General features: G+C 46.5%; 1 protein-coding gene across 1 annotated transcript in view; it reads left to right on the top strand.

The window, feature by feature from the left end:
* tab1 (TGF-beta activated kinase 1/MAP3K7 binding protein 1) overlaps positions 1 to 18,818 on the top strand; it is a 50,222-nt gene extending 31,404 nt beyond the window's left edge. The window contains exons 10-11 of the mRNA XM_059953843.1: positions 16,428 to 16,590; positions 17,625 to 18,818. Coding sequence (XP_059809826.1) covers positions 16,428 to 16,590; positions 17,625 to 17,844 — 383 coding nt within the window. The 3' untranslated portion in view covers positions 17,845 to 18,818. The remainder of the gene's footprint in view (positions 1 to 16,427; positions 16,591 to 17,624) is intronic.
* The last annotated feature ends 1,889 nt before the right edge of the window (positions 18,819 to 20,707 follow it).

Below are 20,707 nucleotides of genomic sequence, written 5' to 3'. Positions count from 1 at the left end.
AGTGATGATGATAATATCTTGAAGGATAACAGAATTTTCAGTGCTTTAAAATAATAACTATTAAAAAAAGCTGTATTTTATTCATTTAATTTTCAGTGTTTTAAAAGTCATTTCAATAAATAGCTAAATACCATGGGACTTCAAAGACAGATATTTTGTTATAATGCATTTGTTCGTTTTCAATTGAAATTAAAGCAGTTGTTTTCTACATATCCCATGATATTATCTCTTATGAGGTGTATTACCAAAACACTCCGTCCATCTGCTCCTGGTCCGGCCCCCCTGTCAAATTTTAGAACCCTTTGTGGCCCACAAGTCAAAAAGTTTGCCCACCCCTGCCTTAGAACATCAACATTTTGCATTCTCTCAAAGTTCAAAGGCAAGAACCGGGTATTGATAGTAGTTGATCAGCCATGATCTCAAAATGGTGGTGCAGGCTTGAAGGGTCGAATGGTCTACTTCTGCACCTATTGTCTATTGTAACATTTATTGTCAGAGTACACGTCATCACATGCAACCCTGCAGTTCTTCTTCCTGTGGGCGTACTTGGCAAATACATAGAACAGTAACTGTAAACAGGATCAATATAGATCAAGTCCTGCTGAAGGGTCTCAGCCCAAAACGCCGACTGGACTCTTTTCCATAGATGCTGCCTGGCCTGCTGAGTTCCTCCGGCATTGTGTTTGTGTGGCTTGGATTCCCAGCCTCTGCGGATTTTCTCTTGTTTGAAACTGTGCATATGTGTCACCATATACAACCCTGAGATTCATTTTCTTGTGGGCATACTTAACAAGTCTGTGCTATGGTTATTATTCTAGAGTAAATGAAAGACTGCCCCAACTAGGGCATTCAATCAGAGTGCCTTTACAGGAGTTATTCCCTTTGGTTCAAGAGCCTGCTGGTTGAGGGGCTGTAACTGTTCCTCAACCTGATGGTGTGAGCTCTGAGTCTCCTGTACCACCTTCCTGATTGCAGCAATGAGAAGACAGCATGACCCGCCTGGTGGGGGTCCCTGATGATGGATGCTGCTTTCCTGCAACTGTTTCATGTAGACGTGCTCAATGATTGGGAGGGTTTTACTGGGCCGTATCTACTACTCTTTGTAGGGTTTTCTGTTCAAGGGCATTGGTGTTTCTGTACTGGGCTGTGATGCAGCCAGTCAATATACTCTCCACTGCACATCTATAGAAGTTTGTTGAAGTCTTAGATGTCATGTTGAATCTCTGCAAACTTTTAAGGATGTAGAGGTGCTACTTTTTGTCCTAATTACACTTATATGCTGGGCCCAGGACAGGTCCTCTGTAATAATGACACCTAGGAATTTAAAGTTGCTGACCCTCTTCATCTCTGATCCTCCAAAGAGGTCTGGTTCATGGAGCTCTGGTTTCCTTCTCCTGAGATCTATAATCCGTTTCTTGGTCTTGCTGACATTGAGCTGAGAGGTTGTTGGTATGACACCACTCAGCTAGATATTCATTCTTCCCCTCAGGTGCTGATTCATCACCACCTTTGACTCACCCTAGCATCAGCAGACTTGAATGTGACATTGGAGCTGTGTTTAGCCACATAGTATGAAATGAAATACTGCCAAGTACTGGGTCTTATACCAATTTTAACCTAGTCAAAGTTTAATCATTGCCTCGTTGTCACTGGGTAGGAACACCACCACACAGACTTCAATTTCACTGAGCCATGCTACAGAAGAAGGCAGTTGAGACAGTCAAGTCCACGTCAACCATGATGTACCCCAGGCTACTGTGGAAGGGGAGGGAGGAGATTGCTGAGCCTCTGGTGATGATCTTTGCATCATCAATGGGGATGGGAGAGGTTCCAGAAGATTGGAGTGTTACGGATATTGTTCCCTTATTCAAGGAAGGGGGTAGAGGTAGCCCAGGAAATTATAGACCAGTGAGTCTTACTTCAGTGGTTGGTAAGTTGATAGAGAAGATCCTGAGAGGCAGGATTTATGAACATTTGGAGAGGTATAATATGATTAGGAGTAGTCAGCATGGCTTTGTTCAGGGCAGGTCATGCCTTACGAGCCTGATTGAATTTTTTGAGGGTGTTACTAAACACATTGATGAAGGAAGAGCAGTAGATGTAGTATATATGGATTTCAGCAAGGCATTGGATAAGGTACCCCATGCAAAGCTTATTGAGAAAGTAAGTAGGCATGGGATTCAAGGGGACCTTGCTTTGTGGATCTAGAACTGGCTTGCCCACAGAAGGCAAAGAGTGGTTGTAGATGGGTCATGTTCTGCATGGAAGTCGGTGGCCAGTGGTGTGCCTCAGGATCTGTTCTGGACCCTTACTCTTCGTGATTTTTATAAATGACTTGGATGAGGAAGTGGAGGGATGGGTTAGTAAGTTTGCTGATGACACAAAGGTTGGGGGTGTTGTGGATAGTGTGGAGGGCTGTCAGAGGTTACAGCAGGGCATTGATAGGATGCAAAACTGGGCTGAGAAATGGCAGATGGAGTTCAACCCAGATAAGTGTGAAGTGGTTCATTTTGGTGGGTCAAATATGATGGCAGAATATAGTATTAATGGTAAGACTCTTGGCAGTGTGGAGGATCGGAGGGATCTTGGGGTCCGAGTCGATAGGATGCTCGAAGCAGCTGTGCAGGTTGACTCTGTGATTAAGAAGATGTACGGTGTATTGGCCTTCATCAATCGTGGAACTGAACTTAGGAGCTGAGAGGTAATGTTGCAGCTATATAGGACCCTGGTCAGACCCCACTTGCTCAGTTCTGTTTGCCTCACTATAGGAAGGATGTGGAAACCATAGAAAGGGTGCAGAGGAGGTTTACAAGGATGTTGCCTGGATTGGGGAGCATGCCTTATGAGAATAGGTGAGTGAACTCAGCCTTTTCTCCTTGGAGCAATGGAGAATGAAAAGTGACCTAATAGAGGTGTATAAGATGATGGGCATTGATCGTCTGGATAGTCAGAGACTTTTTCCCAGGGCTGAAATGGCTGCCATAAGAGGACACAGGTTTAAGGTGCTGGCGAGTAGGTACAGAGGAGATGTCAGGGGTAAGTTTTTTACTCAGAGAGTGGTGAGTGCGTAGAATGGGCTGCCGGCAACAATGATGGAGGCAGATACGATTGGGTCTTTTAAGAGATTTTTGGGTAGGTACATGGAGCTTAGTAAAATAGAGGGCTATAGGTAAGCCTAGTAATTTCTAAGGTAAGGACATGTTCAGCACAGCTTTGTGGGCCGAAGGGCCTGTATTGTGCTGTAGGTTTCCTATGTTTCTAACCACCCATTTACACTAGTCCTACGTTAATCCCAGTTTTGCAGCTCCCTTCATTCTGATCAGTTCTTCCTGAATTCTACTGCTCACGTACACGCAAGATGAAATTTAAACAAAGAATGTGCAGACTCTACTCAGACAGAGCTGGACGCTCGACCTACATGCAGGTCGCTGGAACTTTGAAGCAGCTGTGGCACGCCACTACAACATTAAGCACCTTGTGATATTTCTTGTGTTCTGGAGGGAACTCCCATCACGGTGGCACAGTGGTTAGCGCAATGCTTTACAGTACAGGCGACCAGGGTTCAAATCCCGCCGCTGCCTGTGAGGCGTTTGTATGTTATCCCCATGATGGCGTGTGTTTCCTGCAGTTGCCCTGGTTTCTTCCTACAGTCCTACCATTGACCATTATAAATTTTCCCTGGAACGGCCTATTCTGCTTTGTATCTCCGTATATCGATAAATAAATAGAACAGTGGAATCAGATACAGTAGCGGTGTTCAAAACAGAACTGGATTATTAAAAATTAGAGGTATTTGCAGATTTACAAGGGGTGGTAGAACCAATTGGTTTGTGCAAACAAGGCAGTCACCTTTTTTTCCTCAGTTCATTTCCAATCGATCACTGGCATCTGTTGTCCATGGCTGTGTTTCTGGCCTTTCAGGGCATTGAGAGTCACCTACCTTGGAGGGTACAGACTCAGACATTGGCCATTTGGGGCAAGGACACAGATTTCACTCCCTGTACAAACAAGAGAAAATCTGCAGGTGCTGGAAATCCAAGCAACACACACAAAGTGCCTGAGGAACTCAGCAGGCCAGGCAGCATCTTTGGAAAAGAGTAAACATTTGAAGTTTCAGGCCAAGACGCTTCATCAGAACTGGAAAAAAAGATGAGATAATCTCAGATGATCAAGCAGGTTTTATTAAAAATCACCGTTCTTTTTTTAATATCCATTGACAGGCTGATGTGGTTTATTTACCCAGTGATTCTCTGAGTCTGGAGGTTGTTATCTCCTTGGACGAGGAGGGCGTTTGATAGAGTGGAGTGGGCATACTTGTTTAGTGTTTTGGAGAAATTTGGATTTGGCAGAGTATTTGTAGCCTGGGTTAAGCTATTATATCACTCACCTTTAGTGTGTATACAGATGAATTATTTTCGATCTGACTATTTCCCATTAACACGTGGCACTCGCCAAGGCTACCCATTGTCCCCCTCTTCTTTTTGCAGTTGAGCCTCTTTCTATTGCACTTAAGTCATCTACATTATTTCAAGGTGTTAGGAGAGGGGACATGGAACACTGTGTATTCATATATTGCTGATGACCTCTTACTTTATGTTAGCAACCCTGTAGGTAGCAGTCCTGCTATTGTGTCATTAGGTCAATTTGGAGCCTTCCTTGGCTATAATTCAAAAAAGCAAATGCTTTCCCATTAATAACTTGGCCCTACAGATCCGACAGGAATCTTTGCCTTTTCCTTTATCTCAAGATGGTTTTGTATACCTAGGAATACACGTTACTCGCTCTTTTACATCTCTGTTTGAAGCAAACTACAGGCCTCAGGTTAGCCAAATGAAGGCTGATTTTGAGAGATGGCTCAGTTTACCCCTTGCTATAGCTGGGAGAATTCAATCAGTGAAAATGACTATACTTCCCAGATTTCCTTATTTGTTCCAGTGCTTGCCAGTTTTTTTATCTAAGTTATTTTTCAAATCAGTCGACCTAACTATAACCTCCTTTATTTGGGAAAACAAGGTCCCAAGGGTTAATAAGTGCATTCTCCAAAGGGGTTGTTGACATAGGTGGAATGGGCCTTATTCATTATTACTGGGCATCGAACATCCAAAAGGTATTATTTTGGCTTCACCGGCCAGATATAAACTGGTGCCTGCTTGAGACACGGTCTTGCCACTCCTCGTCTCTCCCAGCTTTAGTGTATTCTTCCTTGCCATTGAAATCCTCTCAATTCACATCTAACCCGGTCATGCTCTCCACCCTCAAAATTTTCAATCAATTTCGATGCCACTATAAGTTCACATCAGTTTCAGTTTTGGGTCCCATTCATAGAAACCATCTATTTCTTCCCTCCACACTCGATTCAGTTTTTAGACAATGGGGTTTGAGCGGTCTTCTGCGCATTAAGTATTTGTACACTGATAATATATATTGACGAAGGGTCTTGGCCCGAGACGTCGACAGTGCTTCTCCTTATAGATGCTGCCTGGCCTGCTGTGTTCCACTAGCATTTTGTGTGTGCTGTTGTGATAATATATTTGATAGTTTTGATAACCTGTGCAGTAAATATGGCCTTCCAGTAATAATTTTTTAAAATACCTGCAGATTTGTCACTTTGTCAAGGAAAAATTTCCCTCTTTTCCTGATGTGCCACTTGCTATGTTGTGGGAAAAACTCAGTCTTAGCTTTAATAATAAAGGGCTGATCTCTGTACTATACTCTCAGCTGATGTCTTTGGAAGTTCAAAATTTGAACAAAACTAGGACCAAGTGGGAAGATGACCTTGGTATGGATCTGGCTGAGGGATATTGGGCAAAAGCATTGAATAGGGTTCATTCCTCATCATCATGTGCTAAACTGGGGCTCATACAATTTAAAGTTTTACACGGGGTACATTTAAGTAAAGCCAGGCTTGCTGACGTATATCCCGGGACAGATGCTGGTTGTGACAGGTGTTCCTTCTCTCCGGTTGGTTTGGTGCATGCATTTTGGTCTTGCCCTCGGCTTGATGGCTATTGGGCACTGGTTTTTAAAATTATCAGTGAGGTTTTGGGGGTGACACTGAGACCTTGCCCGCTTATAGCTGTATTTGGTGTGGCAGATGATGTTTTGGGTTTAAATGCAAACCAGTCGGATATCGTTGCGTTTACATCGCTTTTGGCCAGTAGGAGAATCTTGCTGGTCTGGAACTCAGCCACTTCCCCATCGGCTGCTGCTTGGTTAGAGGACATAATGCTTTATCTGAAATTAGAAAAGATTAAATTCAAATTGAGGGGGTCTGTGAAAGAGCTCTATTCGAAATGGGGACCTTTCTTGTCATATTTTGGGAGTCTAAGGAACTACCTACTAGTTGAGGGCATTTGATTGTACCTGGGAAGTTGCCTCCCTTTTAACACGCATATGGTTTACCTCACAGGGTGGCTGATGAATTGTAATATGAGTATATTCTGGATTATCTGACATGTTGAGGGTGTGTGTGGGCCTTCATCTTGAAGTAGTGTGGGGGTATGGCTGTGAAATGTCCGTACTTGTATCTGTGAATTGTTCTGTTGTAAATACATTAGCTGCCATGGTATGTTCAGGGAGGGAGGGTGAGGGGAGGTTTGTTTAGGGTAAGATATAAAAGCAAAATGGAGGAAAATGTAAGCCATTATGTATTTTGTATTGTGTCATTCCTTCAATAAAAAAAAACTGAGAGGAGTGAAGTAAAGAGCTGGGAAGTTGATTGGTGAAAGAGATACAGGGCTGGCGAAGGGGAATCTGATAGGAGAGGATAGAAGGCCATGGAAGAAAGAAAAGGGGGAGGAGCACCAGAAGGAGGTGATGGGTAGGTAGGGAGATAATGTGAGAGAGGGAAAAGGGAATGGTGAGGGTGGGGCAATTTCTAGAAGTTCGATAAATCCATGTTCATGCCATCAGGTTGGAGGCTACCCAGAAGGAATACGAGGTGTTACTCCTCCAACATGAGTGTGGCCTCATTGTAACAGTAGAGGATGCCATGGATTGACGTATTGGAATGGGAGTGGGAAGTGGAATTAATATGGATGACCACATGGCGGATGGAGTATAGGTGCTTGGTGAATCAGCATGGAGTCTCCCTGATATGCACACCGGGTGCACCGCATACAGTAGATGACCCCAACAGACTCGTAGGTGAAGTGTCCCGCACCTGAAAGGACTATTTGGGGCCCTGAATGGTAGTGAGGGAGGAGGTGTAGTTGCAGGTGTAGCAGTTCGGCTTACAAGGATAAGTGACAGGAGGGAAATCAGTAGGGAAGGGCAAATGGGTACAGGAGTTGTGTAGGGAGCAATTCTTGCGGAAAGCAGAAAGTGGGAGGGAGGAGAAGATGTGGTGGGATCACAGTGAAGCCACATTCAGATTGGAGAAGCAACAGCTTGTATTCCGTCTGGGCTCCTCCAACTTGATGGTATGAGCATTGACTTCTTGAACTTCCAGTAAACACCCCCCCACTTCACCATTCCCTATTCCCCCCCCCCCACAGTATCTCCTTACCCACCCATCCCCTCCCTCTGGTGCTCCTACCCTTCTCTTTCTTCCACGGCCTTCTGTCGTCTCTTATTAGATTCTCCCTTCTCCAGCCCTGTATCTCTTTCACCAATCAACTTCCCAGCTCTTTACCTTACCCCTCCCCACCCAGTTTCACCCAACACCTTGTGGGTCTTCCTCCTCTCTCCCGCTCCCCCCACTCTCTTACTGATTCCTCGTCTTTCTCTCCAGTCCTGACGAAGGGTCTCGGCCCGAAACAGCGACTGTACTCTTTCCCATAGGTGCTGCCTGGCCTGCTGAGTTCCTCCTGCACTTTGTGTGCGTTGCTTTCATTCTCTGTTGGATGCTAGTGAACCAAGTGGATCTTACAAAAAGCTAAAGGTTAACTGTGCAAGCTCTTTGAATTTGAGTTTTATTTAGTTACTTAAATTTCCCCAGCTTCTATTGTGGAATTTAAACTCTGAATAGTCCAGTCATTGGAAGATAGTCCTTTCATTCATTACTATATCTTTCTAAGCTGCATGAAGCTTGGCAAACAATACACCTGTTGACATTTTTTGTTACTAGATTAACCAGCATATGCAGAATTCATTTAGGAGTCAGGTGAAACAGATATCTTCCCTATCAGTTCACACAGTAAAACAAGGTAAAGAAACACTGGGACTCAGAAAAGTATCAGTATCAGCTTCTGCTCACGATTGCTAAATTAAATGTACTTGAAGTGTAAAGACGTTCAAAAGAAAAGAAAGAATGTTGCTACGTGAATCTTGCATTTGTCCACGTTTTCCTAACTACAATAACTCCCCACTCCCCACCAACTTCTTGCGCTGACTTCTCCCCTTTCCAGTCTCAACTCAGAAGATCAACCGTTACTCTTTTTCAAAGATGCTGCCTGACCTGCTGAGTTCCTCCAGCAATTTGTGCGTGTTGCTTTGTGTACCTTTGAGTTTTCTTTAAATAATCTCCAGTTTTAATCATCTAATGTACAAACTAGAAACAGGCATTGACTGTAGGGGCTCTTGAGCCTGGTGCATTAGGTAATGGATAAAGGTCTTGGATTGACTTTCCAGTTCAAACTTTAGGTCACTTAGTTTGTTTGGAGTTTTAAAAAAAGAGTTTCATAAGCATACTCATTAAAGAAACATTAAGAACTTCAGGGATAGAAATGTACTATAACTGCACTCTTGAATGGAGAGGATTTTGTTCATCTCAGCTAAAAGACCTGCTGTGTAATTCATCATTGTTAATTTCAATAAAAATTACCTTTACCTGCCCCCAATTTTAGAATTTTAGCCTCGACCCTCATGCTGCTTCAACCATTTCCAGGATCCAATAACGGGACTTATTCTTCTGCGGTCGAGTGAGATGAGGTTAAATTTGCCCACTCTCAGTTCCTAACATCAGTGGAAAATAAGTCATTCTTATCCCAAAATTCAGTCTGATGCACCTTCATTACACACCTTGAAAGCTTTGTCCCCCTCAATAAGGAGAGGATGGTCAAACTGCACCCAATGCTTCAGGTGTGACCTCATTGAAGCACAAATACAATAAGACTTACTTTCACCTTTACAATTGTTATTAGAATTGCACTCTTCACCTATATGTTTTCTTTCAGTGACTCATGCAAGTTCAGACTCCCAATCTCTCTGAACAATTTCCAATTGTTCCCCATTAATTTAAAAAAAACATCAGAATGGGGTTTAATATCATATGCAGTGAAATTTGTTAACTTTGTGGCAGCGGTACAGTGCAATGAATAATATATTAAAAACTGTAAATTGCAGTAAATGTATATTAAGTAGTGTGGCGACCCACTTTCTGCGCAGGTGAACCAGCTCACAAATAGCCAGCGTGCGGGGTGAGACTTTGGTAATGCACCTCTGATTTCATTTCCGCCCGGAGAGAGCGGGCGCTAGGGATTTAAATGCCAGCGCCGCAAAGTTTGAATAAACTCGTCTCGAAACGACTTACCGACTGCATGTCGTTATTTTAGTGCAGTGTGGAGCACATCGCTACATTGGTGACCCCGACAGTCCAAACGGGATTTGGACCAAAGTTGACCGACTCTTCATCTGTTCACGCAGTTTTGCTAAAACTGCCGACTTTCTAGAAGCTGCGACCACGCATGTGGTTTAGACAAGCAGAAGCCCAGTTCCAGATTTGGCAGATATCCTCTGATTCCACCAGTTACTACCACGTGGTGAGCGCCCTTGACCAGGAGACGGCCACCCAGGTTGCAGATTTCATACATTTTCCCCCGGGAGAAGGCAAATATGAAGCATTCAAAGCGCTGCTCATTTGGGACCTTTGGTCCCTCACGGCGTGAGCAAGGTGCCCACCTGCTTCACCTGGACGGTTTGGGAGACAGACTGCCGTCAGCATTGATGAACGAGATGCTGTCCCTGGCTGATGGACACAAGCCCTGCCTCATGTTCTAGCAAGAGTTCCTAGAGCGACTGCCCGAGGACATACATCTGCTGCTGGCCAAAGCAGATTTCAGCGACCCCCGGAAGGTGGCGGCCCGGGCAGACGTGCTGTGGAAAGCCAAGAGGGCGAGCGTGGCGTCCGTCAGTCAGATTACCAGGCCACGCGCCCAACAGCAGACCAGACCAGGCCCGGCAGAGGGGCGCACACAACACAGAGGCAGGAGTGAGGAGGCCAGTGAACAGCGGTGTTTCTACCACCAGCGGTGAGGCACAAAAGCCCGCCGTTGTCGCCCACCCTTCAAGGGCCAGGGCCAGGGCCAGCTGCCGCTAATGACTATGGCGGCTGGCCACCAGGACAGCCTCTTGTACATCTGAGACAAACAGTCGGGATGCCGCTTCTTGGTCGACACTGGAGCGGAGATCAGCGTCTTGCCCCCGATGGGATACGACACCCGCAACAGGAAGCCAGGACCCACCCGGAGGGCCGCAAACGGCAGCATGATATGGACCTACGGCACCCGCACAGTGCAGCTGCAGTTCGGCGCCAGCCAGTTCACGTGGGACTTCACACTGGCCGCCGTGGCCCAACCACTCCTGGGGGCGGACTTCTTGCGAGCTCACAGCCTGCTGGTCGACTTGCAAGGGAAAAGACTGGTACATGCCGAGATTTTCCAGACGTTCTCCCTGGGTGAAGCCAAGTTGCCGGCCCCACACCTGGACTCCATCATGCTGTCGGGCAATGAATTCACCAGAATCCTGGTGGACTTTCCATCGATTCTGGCACCGCAGTTCAAGGCAGCCATGCCCAGACACGGGGTACAGCACCACATTCCAACCCAGGGACCACCCCAGAAAAGCCCTGCCTGGCGAAGGAGGAGTTCAAGAGGATGGAGGAATTGGGGATCGTACAGAGGTCCAACAGCCCATGGGCCTCTCCCTTGCACATGGTGGCTAAAGCAGCCGGGGGTTGGAGACCATGCGGCGACTACCGCAGACTGAACGAGGCTACAACTCCAGACTGCTACCCCGTGCCGCACAAACAGGACTTTGCAGCAAACCTGCACGGGACAAGAATCTTTTCCAAAGTAAACCTCGTCCGGGGATACCATCAAATCCTGGTGCACCCTGAAGACATCCCCAAAACAGCACTCCTCACCCCGTTCGACCTGTTCGAGTTCCTCCGAATGCCGTTCAACCTGAAGAATGCCGCACAGATGTTCCAGCAGCTAATGGACACAGTGGGACACGACCTGGACTTTGCGTTCATCTATTTGGACGACATCCTTATAGCCAGCAGTTGTCGTCAGGAGCATCTGTCCCACCTCCGCCAGCTCTACTCCTGCCTGAGTGATTTCGGCCTCATGATCAAGCCGGCCAAATGCCAGTTCGGTCTTGATACCATTGACTTCCTGGGCCACAGGATTACCAAAGACGGGGCCCGCCAAGGTAGATGCGATCTGCCACTTTGCCCGGCCCAACACGGTCAAAGGCCTGCAGGAGTTCATTGGTATTGTTATCTTCTATCATCGTTTCCTCCCCTCAGCAGCCCGTATCATGCGCTCTTTGTACACCCTGATGTCGGGTAAAGGCAAGGAAATTACTTGGGACGAGGAGGCCGTGGCTGCTTTCGTTAAAGCCAAGGAAACCTTGGCAGATGCCGCGATGCTTGTGCACCCCAGAACGGACGTTCTGACCACCCTCATGGTGGACGCATCCGACACAGCGGTCGGTGGGGTGCTGGTGCAGCTCATCGAGGGGCGCTGGCAACCCCTGGTGTTCTTCAGCAAGCACCTATGACCACCTGAACTCAAGTACAGTGCTTTCGACCAGGAGCTGTTGGCGCTGTATCTGGCAATCCAGCATTTCTGGTACTTCTTAGAAGGCAGGCCATTCACCGCATTCACGGACCACAAACCGTTGACCTACGCATTCACAAAGGTGTCTGATCCCTGGTCGGCTCGCCAGCAGCGACATCTGTCCTACATCTCCGAGTACATGACGGACCTCCAGCATGCCTTGGGAAAGGACGACGTCGTGGCGGATGCACTCTCCAGACCAGCTGTCCAGGCCCTGTCCTTGGGGGTGGACTATGCAGCACTGGCAGAGGCGCAGCAGGCAGACGACGAGATGCCCAGCTACAGGACCGCAGTCTCGGGTTTGCAGCTGCAGGACTTTCTTATAGGCCCAGGTGATAGGACCCTCCTGTGCAACGTGGCTACCGGCCAACCTCGCCCCATCGTCCCGGCAGCCTGGAGGCAGTGATTTTTCAACTCCATACACGGTTTGGCGCACCCATCTAGAAGGACAAACGTCCGGCTGGTCTCCAGCAAGTTCGTGTGGCACGGACTTCACAAGCAGGTCAGTGAATGGGCCAGAACGTGAGCGCAGTGCCAAACAGCCAAGGTGCAGCGGCACACTAAAGCCCCACCGCAGCAGTTCGAACCCACCCACCAGAGGTTCGACCACATTCATGTGGTTATCGTGGGCCTCCTACCAGTGTCCCGAGGAGCGCGGTACCTCCTAACTATGGTAGACCGGTTCACGAGGTGGCCAGAGGCAGTCCCACTCACCGACACATAAGCCGATTCCTGCACCTGAGCACTGATCGCAACCTGGGTAGCATGCTTCGGGGTACCAGCCCACATTACCTCTGACAGAGGCGCCCAGTTCACCTCTATCCTGCGGTCGGCTGTGGCCAGCCTGTTGGGAACGCGGCTGCACCACACAACTGCCTACCACCCACAGTCGAATGGACTGGTGGAACACTTCCACCGTCACTTGAAGTCGGCTCTCATGGCCCGCCTGAGAGGACCTAACTGGGTGGACGAGCTTCCCTGGGTCCTGCTTGGAATTCGTACAGCGCCCAAAGAGGATCTGCATGCCTCGTTGGCCGAGTTGGTGCATGGCACACCCCTGGCCATCCCAGAAGAGTTCATACCAGCCCCAAGGGGGCAAGAGGAAGAACCCGCAGCAGTCCTGGACAGACTACGCGAGAGGCTCGGCAACCTGGCCCCCGTACCAACTTCACAGCACGGACGGACCCCGACCCATGTACCCAAAGACCTGCAGAACTGTAAGTTTGTGTTTGTCCGAAGGGGCGGACACCGGGCACCGCTACAGCGGCCGTAGGAGGGACTATTCAAGGTGATCAACAACAACGGGTCCACGTACGTTCTGGACATTGGGGGAGAGAGGAGGTTTTCACGTTGGACTGACTCAAACCAGCCCATGTGGACTTGGCGCAGCCTTTCGAGGCTCAGGCACCGCAGAGCAGAGGCAGACCTCCCAAACAGAGGCTGATCCAGACTCTGGACATTGGGGGGGTGTATCGCTGGTTCTGGGGGCGGGGGGGTTATGTGGTGACCAACTTTCTGCGCTGGCGAACCGGCTCTCAGATAGCCAGCGCGCAGGGGGAAACTTTGGTAATGCACCTCTGACGTCATTTCCGCCCGGAGAGGGCGGGCGCTAGGGATTTAAATGCCAGCGCCGCGAAGTTTGGATAAACTAGTCTCAAAACGACTTACAGACTGCATGTTGTTATTTCAGCGCTGTGTGTAGCACATCGCTACAGTAGTTAAATTAAATAAATAGTGCAAGAACTGAAATTAAGGACATTGAGTTAGTGTTCATGGGTTCAATGCCCATTCAGAAATCGGTTGGCAGAGGGTAAGAAACTGTTCCTGAATCGTTGTGTGCACCTTTAGGCTTCTGTACCTCCTTCCTGATGGTAACAAGAGCGCATGCCCTGGATTTGGGGGTCCATAATGATGGATGCTACCTATTTTTGAGGCACAGCTCCTTGAGGATGTCTTGGATACTACAGGGGCTAGTACCCATGATGGAAATGACTAATTTTACAACTTTCTGTAGCTTTTTTTTTTGATTCTATGCAGTAGCCCCCCCCCCCCCACTCCCATAGCAGATGGTGATGCAGCCAGTCAGAATTCTCTTGACTGTACACCTGTAGAAATTTTGGAGAGTATAGGTGATATATCAAATCTCCTCAAACTAATGAAATATAGCCTCTGTCTTGCCTTCTTTATGGCTGCATCGATATGTTGGGGCCAGGTTAGGTCCTCGGAGATATTCTCCTGCCAGGGACTTTAAATTGCTCACTCTCCCCACTTCTAACCCCTCAGACTTGGTTTGTGTTCCCTCATCTTACCCTTTCTGAAGCAACAATCAGCTCTTTGGTCTTACTGACATCGAGTGCAAGGTTGTTGCTGTGACACCACTCGATTAACTGATTTATCTCACTCCTGTACACCCACTCGTCACCATCTGAGATCATGCCCAATGGATGTATCATCATCAAATTTATAGATAGCATTAAAAACAAAGGTCATATAGAAATAATTAAACTCAATTACTCATGTTCTCAGCCCACACCACTTTGACCTTTCATTTAAAGAGCTTTTAGATTAATTTTTCAAAAATTTGGCATTGCAAGATGGGTATATTTTACCCTTTCTGTCATCCCTGAGAAGACAGTGGTGACCTGCCTTCTTAAACCTCTATAATATTTCTGGTGAGGTTTCTACTGGGGGGACAGTCCCGTTGTTCAGACTGAACTGTAAAGAAATAGAAGGAAAAAAAATGCAAATTAGGGATTTGTGTGAGTGAAGAGGCTTCTGCAGGTGCCTGACAAAATCAGAGCTGTGAGAATAACCTGGGCAAGTCGTCACTTTGCCTGTTGTGCGTGTTGCACAATGGGGTGAAGCTGAAACACACCCTTCTCAGTTTGCTGTTTAATTGCGCTGCACCATGCAAACAACAACAGGATTACAGAGTCCCATCTGGTCCGGTTACCTCTGCCCATTACTTGTAGTTTCAATACTTTAGCGTGTTGTGGTTCTGGGCTGCAGCTAGACCAGGTGTTGCCTCAGTTTTAGATATTCTTGTACTGCTCCCAGAGTACCTCATAGGCAGTCAAAAAACAAAGACTCTTCTCAGAGTGGCTGAAAGCCTCTATTAGAGAAACACCTGTACCTAACACAGTTTGTATGGACTGGGTTGTTTGTGTTTAACTTGATTCTACTTTGAACCACCAGAACTGCTTTGACTCTGTCCCATTTAGTGTGGTAAGTGTCACTGGGGTGGAGACAGGACTTTTGTCTCCATGAGGATCGTGCAGTGATAATTTATATCATTGCTGTCATGAACAGATGCATCAAGGCACAAATAGATTGCAAGGCCTAGAGTAGACATGGAGAGGATGCTTCCAATAGTGAGAGAGTCTAGAACCAGAGGGCCCTCCCTCAGGATAGAAGGTCATCAGCGATAAGGAGGAATTTCTTTAGCCAAAGGGTTGAGAATCTGTGGAATTCATTGCCACGGGTGTATAGGCCAAGTCATTGGGTGTATTTAAAGTGGAGGTTGATCGGTATCCCTCTGCCTTTTCCCCACACCCTTTTAATGACCTTACTAATTCTTGATTAGTCAGGGCGTCAGAGATTGTGGGGTGAAGGCAGGAGAATGTGATTGAGAGGGAAATAAATCAGCCCTGATGGAATGCGGAGCAGACTTGATGGGCTGAATGGCCTAATTCTGCTCCTGTCTTACGGTCAGGTACAACTTGGAAGACGTATGATTAGAAGAGACAAAGTAAATCTGACCAGCTCGAAGGAAGCTAGTGATCATGATGACATTTTACCACAAACTGATGTTATGACGTTTTCAAATTCCACATTACTAACACAGCTGCTGTGTTGTTTTGTGAACTGCTTCATGAATTGAATCACTACCTCGTCTCCAGGCTCTTGCAGATTCTTTGCATTGTCTTGATCTGCTCTCCCACCTAACTTGGCGTCACTCAGCCCGAAACGTCGACAACGCTTCTCCTTATAGGTGCTGCCTGGCCTGCTGTGTTCCACCAGCATTTTGTGTGTACTAGAAAACTTGGTCCAGTTCCACCCAGCCAAACCATTAGAGAAAAATAAAGCCTCTATGCTTGAGGTGTTGGAAGAAGGTGCCTTGAAGGAAGTAAAACCTGTTCCCACTTTGAAACCAAGATGTTATTGTGTAAACTGTGTTCCAGTGAGATACAGACCTGTGGGTCTGACTGCAGTTCATCATCTGATGGAGAGGGTCAGTTACTTTTCCAGTTAAATACATCCGTTTGAACCAGCATTTGTGAATTTAATCCCTGCAAGGTTGGACGCAGGGCTGGTTCTTGGTGATATCTCTGGGATGGTTGTCACTTGCAGATTGGCTGATTACTAAGGCCTGGATTGTGCAGAGATCACTGCATGCAACTTGCCTGGGCTTCGATTTAAGATAACTTGAATTAATTTTACTGACCAAGGAAAGCTGGAAGGGAACTTTAGATTAAAATTGCAGGATTTGTTTGGAAGTTCAGCGACTTTGTCTGTGCAGGAGATGACGTGCCAGGAGTTGAGGAGGGGCGTGACGAGAATAGTGTATTGCAGTGTACAAAGATTAGAGTAGAAGGGGACCTTTACATGTGTACGTTTGCCTTAATTGTTCATCTGTCTTTCCAGGGGGTCGAATCTACCCGGTCTCCGTCCCTTATACCAGCACACAAGGAACTCTGGGGAAAACCAGCGTCACACTCTCCCTGGTGATGCCATCCCAGAATCAGATGATGAACGGTAATCACAGCAACTCGACAGGGGACGAGACCACACCCACACTGACAAACAGGTATGTGTCCTGAGGACAGGCGCACAGTACTGTGCAGGTGAAGGCACCTGTAAGTGTTTGCAAGGTTGAAGCTGGGTGTTGTTCAGGAAGGGAGAGAGAACAGGCTCTGGCCAGAGGACAGATGACCACCTTTTGTCTCGTCTCAGTGCCAAGTTGAAATATCCAGAGATGTAGAAATGGTGTTGAACTGGTGCTGTATTGTGGGAATGCGGCTTGATGCCCGCAGCGCTACGTTGGTCTGTACCGAGGCTTCGCAGTGGGAACTCTGGATGTCATCCTCTGCTTTGACCCCAGCCCCAGCACACACCATCACTACCATCACTTCTGCCAAATCATTACCTTGTTTCTCATCTACCTTGACGTCCCCACCTGCCAGAAGCTTGACTGTCTTCCCCTCACAGCATTAGCTCCATTTGTCCACTTGTTCCCCACCTGCCTCCCTCCAGCTCCTGCTCAACACCAGTTGGACTGCGACAAACTTCGTGGTGGGTGCTAAGTGACTGTTGGTGTTAGGTGTGAGGTGCGTTATGTCACCTTCTGCTCAGTCAGCAGAATTCCTTCCCTAAATCACGTTAATTAATCAAACAATTCTTCTGTTGATTCAGTGGCTTTAACGCACACTGGTTATTCCAGATTAACTTATTTAAGTTTGTTAGTCTCTGCACCTGCTGTGGTAGCTTTTTAATCTATGTCCAGATCACAAGTGTTCCTCTGTTAGTTGCTCGCTCCAGGTCCTCATTGCGGACTTCTGCAGGTGCGGTGTCTGCCAGGGAGGTGTGAGCATGTTGCAGATTCAGCTGTCTGCTCACAGTTTGGAAGCAAGGGGCCTCAGTAGTCTCTGATATGAAATAGCCGTGCTTCCTTTCAGAGCAGAGGGGGCTTGGAAGGGATTTAATGGAGATGCTTAAAGTCATGAAGAGTTTTGATAACTAAAAGGACAGTTAATCCACTGGCTAATGGTTTAAGTTGTACTGTGGATCCTCTTGTGGACGCCATAATGCTGGCATACGACTGACCTTCTGCTTTCTTTCTAGCCAAAGTCCAACGGCCACGTTGCAGTCGACCAACACGCATACACACAGCAGTAGCTCCAGCTCGGGTGATGGGCAGGGCCACCTGTTCCACCGGCACCGGCTCCCTCACACCCTTCAACCTGACCAAGACGGCCGCGTCGAGCCCTACGTCGACTTCTTGGAGTTCTACAGACTCTGGACTGTGGACCACAACGAGCAGACCCTTGCCGGAGTCCAGTAGGTGTCTGGCCAACACTGCCTCTGGCCACGGTTCAGCTGCTGGGAGCCTCTGGGTTGTGACATAAAGCGAACCCTGCCTCATCAGCTTTCCATGAGTGACTGGAGCTGAACATCAGCCAAATCTTCAGGACTAAACGACAGCAGCTAACCATGGCTGTGGTCAGGGCACCAGAGCCCTGCAGATGGAAAGGAATAGCTGAATGTGTGTGCGTGCTAGGATTGGGCCAGGTTCATCTGTGGTGAACTTCACAACCAAATAGTTTGCCTACTGTATAAGCTGTGACATGATGATTGGCCCATGAGATGCAAAGCAGCTTCCAGGGAACAGATGGCTGAGGTCGCTTAACTTGAGAAATCTTCTGATGAACTCTAAGTGCTGGGTGTGTGTTCAGGAGGTGATACAAATTCCTGTTGTTAGATTGATCATCCTAGCAAGTGTTTTTAAACTGCTGGTCTGTGCTATCAGTGGCTGCAGTCAGCATCCCAGCAATGAAGCTACGAATAAAAGGCGTCGTCCTGCCACTCAGCCAGCCTTTCCTTGTGATCTTTATCTGAAGGGGACGTGGCACGTGTCCACAAGCATGTGAATGACTGGGGGCATGTAAACAGAATGTTACAGTCAATGAATTTTTAAAAAAATACAACCGCAGGTACTGGAAACCTAAAATAAAGAGTTAAAATGCTGGAAACGCTCAGCTGGTCAGGCAGCCTCTGTAGAACAAGAAGCGGTTAAGGACGCGGCCTCAAAGTTCTCCCATTAGTCATTTAACTAGTGAAGTGCAACCTATCCCCACGATATTTCTGGCGTCGCCCTATCACAAGTATTTACTTTGTCTTATCCATCCCTTCCCCCAATGTAAAACTTTTGTTTTTATCCGGTTCTGACGATTGATTTTTGACCTGACACTTTAACCTTGTTTCCCTGTGCACAGTTGCTGCTGAGCTGTTTTCAGCATTTTCTGCTTTCATTTCTAACATCATCGTGTTTGTTTTCAGTTTCAAGGTCATGTGTATCATTTATCGTCTATTCTGTCTCCTGGCTACTAAGATAAGATTTTCTCCTACTGTTGTGCTTCATCACAATGGTACAGTGTTTGCTGACTAGGATCAGGAATTGTTAGCAAAATTTTTTGCAGGGTAACTCTGGGGTGTGGTGCAGTGTGTGAGGACTTTGTGACTGTGAACAAAGTCACTGGGAGACACTGTTGATATAGAAGTCTTTATTCAGCACACAGCAGGCATCATACTGGTGAAACTCTTGCAAGAAAAGGCTTCCTAAGCTCAAAGTACATCACATTTTATACTGTTAAGATCAATGGTAACTGGATATAGTTTCAATAGTTACTGTAGTGTTCTCGCACAGGTGTAAAAGAACTCTGAAGTAAACACCAAGCATAAACCAATCAATAAGGCGGTCCCAGTAAGATTAACCGTTTACTGTTCACTCTTCCACATTAACGTATGGTGAAAACTGTTGATAAAACAATACAAAATATATACAGTATTTGTTTCCTTCTTGACATCACATTTACATCATAAATACTTGCAAAAGTAAAACTACAACACCTATATTATATTGGAAGTGCAACATACAGTCAGAATCTACCTACGCCATTGACTGGCTTTAAGTACACTTCAACACAAACTATCCGCAACTCTTTAAATAACAAAAAATATAAACTTTATCTACCGTCATTACTTTTAACAGAATCAGCGTTAGCATTTTTAATTCAACATATCGATTATTTCATGAACTTACGGCATTGCTACACTAATGTTTCCAGTGCATAGAAAGAAAACTTTCCTCGCGCTGATCCTGCACACTTAAGCCCCCTCCTTCCCGTTTCCCCAAACCGGTATTTTCCCACAAGACGCCGCGAAACCGGGTGTGACGTCATCGCATGCCGCGATATATCACAGACAACGAATTTACTTTAAACAACCTTAACTTTAACTAGAAAATGATAACAAACGAATTACTAAAGCGAAAATATAATAAACAGATGCCTTAAAGGCAACACAGTTACAATGACATCATTTACTTCAATACTTTGAGCTGACAATGCTTCATTTAAGTTACATATAAGTTTCAGACCCCAAGTCTTCACACCATCACACTAGATGCCCTAGATTGAATATTAATTGCGTTGCCTCTCATTCTTGCATGTGCAGACATCTCAGGTCAGCGGGCATTTCCTGGTTTGCAATTGACCTCAATCTGCAGCTCCAAGAAGACCATTGCTCTGAGTGGCATTTGAAGTTCAACCTGCAACCCACATTCAGATCTGAAGACTGGTTGATTTTGAAATTAATGTTTTCTATATGCCATAACTGCAGAATACGCCCTACATTTGTGAGAAAAAGTTTGTGAACGCTTTGCAATTACCTAGTTTTCTGCATTAATTACTTACAAAATATGGTCTGATCTTCAGCTAAGTCACAATAATTGACACAAACAATCTGCCTGAACTAATAACGGCACAAACAATTGTACTTCTTGTCAATACAGAGTACACCATTTAAACAATCACAGTGTAGGTTCAATAAAGTTTGTGAACCTCTGGGGTAATGCCTTCTACAAAAGCTATTTGGAGTCGGGTGTTCCAACGTGTGGGTTGTAGAGGTCCCCTGCCATATAAGGACACACAAGGTCAGGTTAATGATAGAGCCTGCTCTTCTCAAGAAAGATCTTTATGTGCACCATGCATCGATTAAAACAACTTTCAGAGGACCTTAGAAGAAGAGTTGTGGAGATGCATGAGCTGGAAAAGGCTGCAAAAGCATTTCTAAGCAAAAGTGTTCATCAGTCCACAGTAAGAGAAATTGTCCACAAAAGGAGGAAATTCAGTATTATTGCTACTCTG

The sequence above is a fragment of the Hypanus sabinus genome, chromosome 29, assembly GCF_030144855.1.
Source record: "Hypanus sabinus isolate sHypSab1 chromosome 29, sHypSab1.hap1, whole genome shotgun sequence".
NCBI lineage: Eukaryota > Metazoa > Chordata > Chondrichthyes > Myliobatiformes > Dasyatidae > Hypanus > Hypanus sabinus.
Note: the sequence above shows the minus strand (reverse complement) of the source record. Positions and strands in the feature narration are given on the sequence as shown.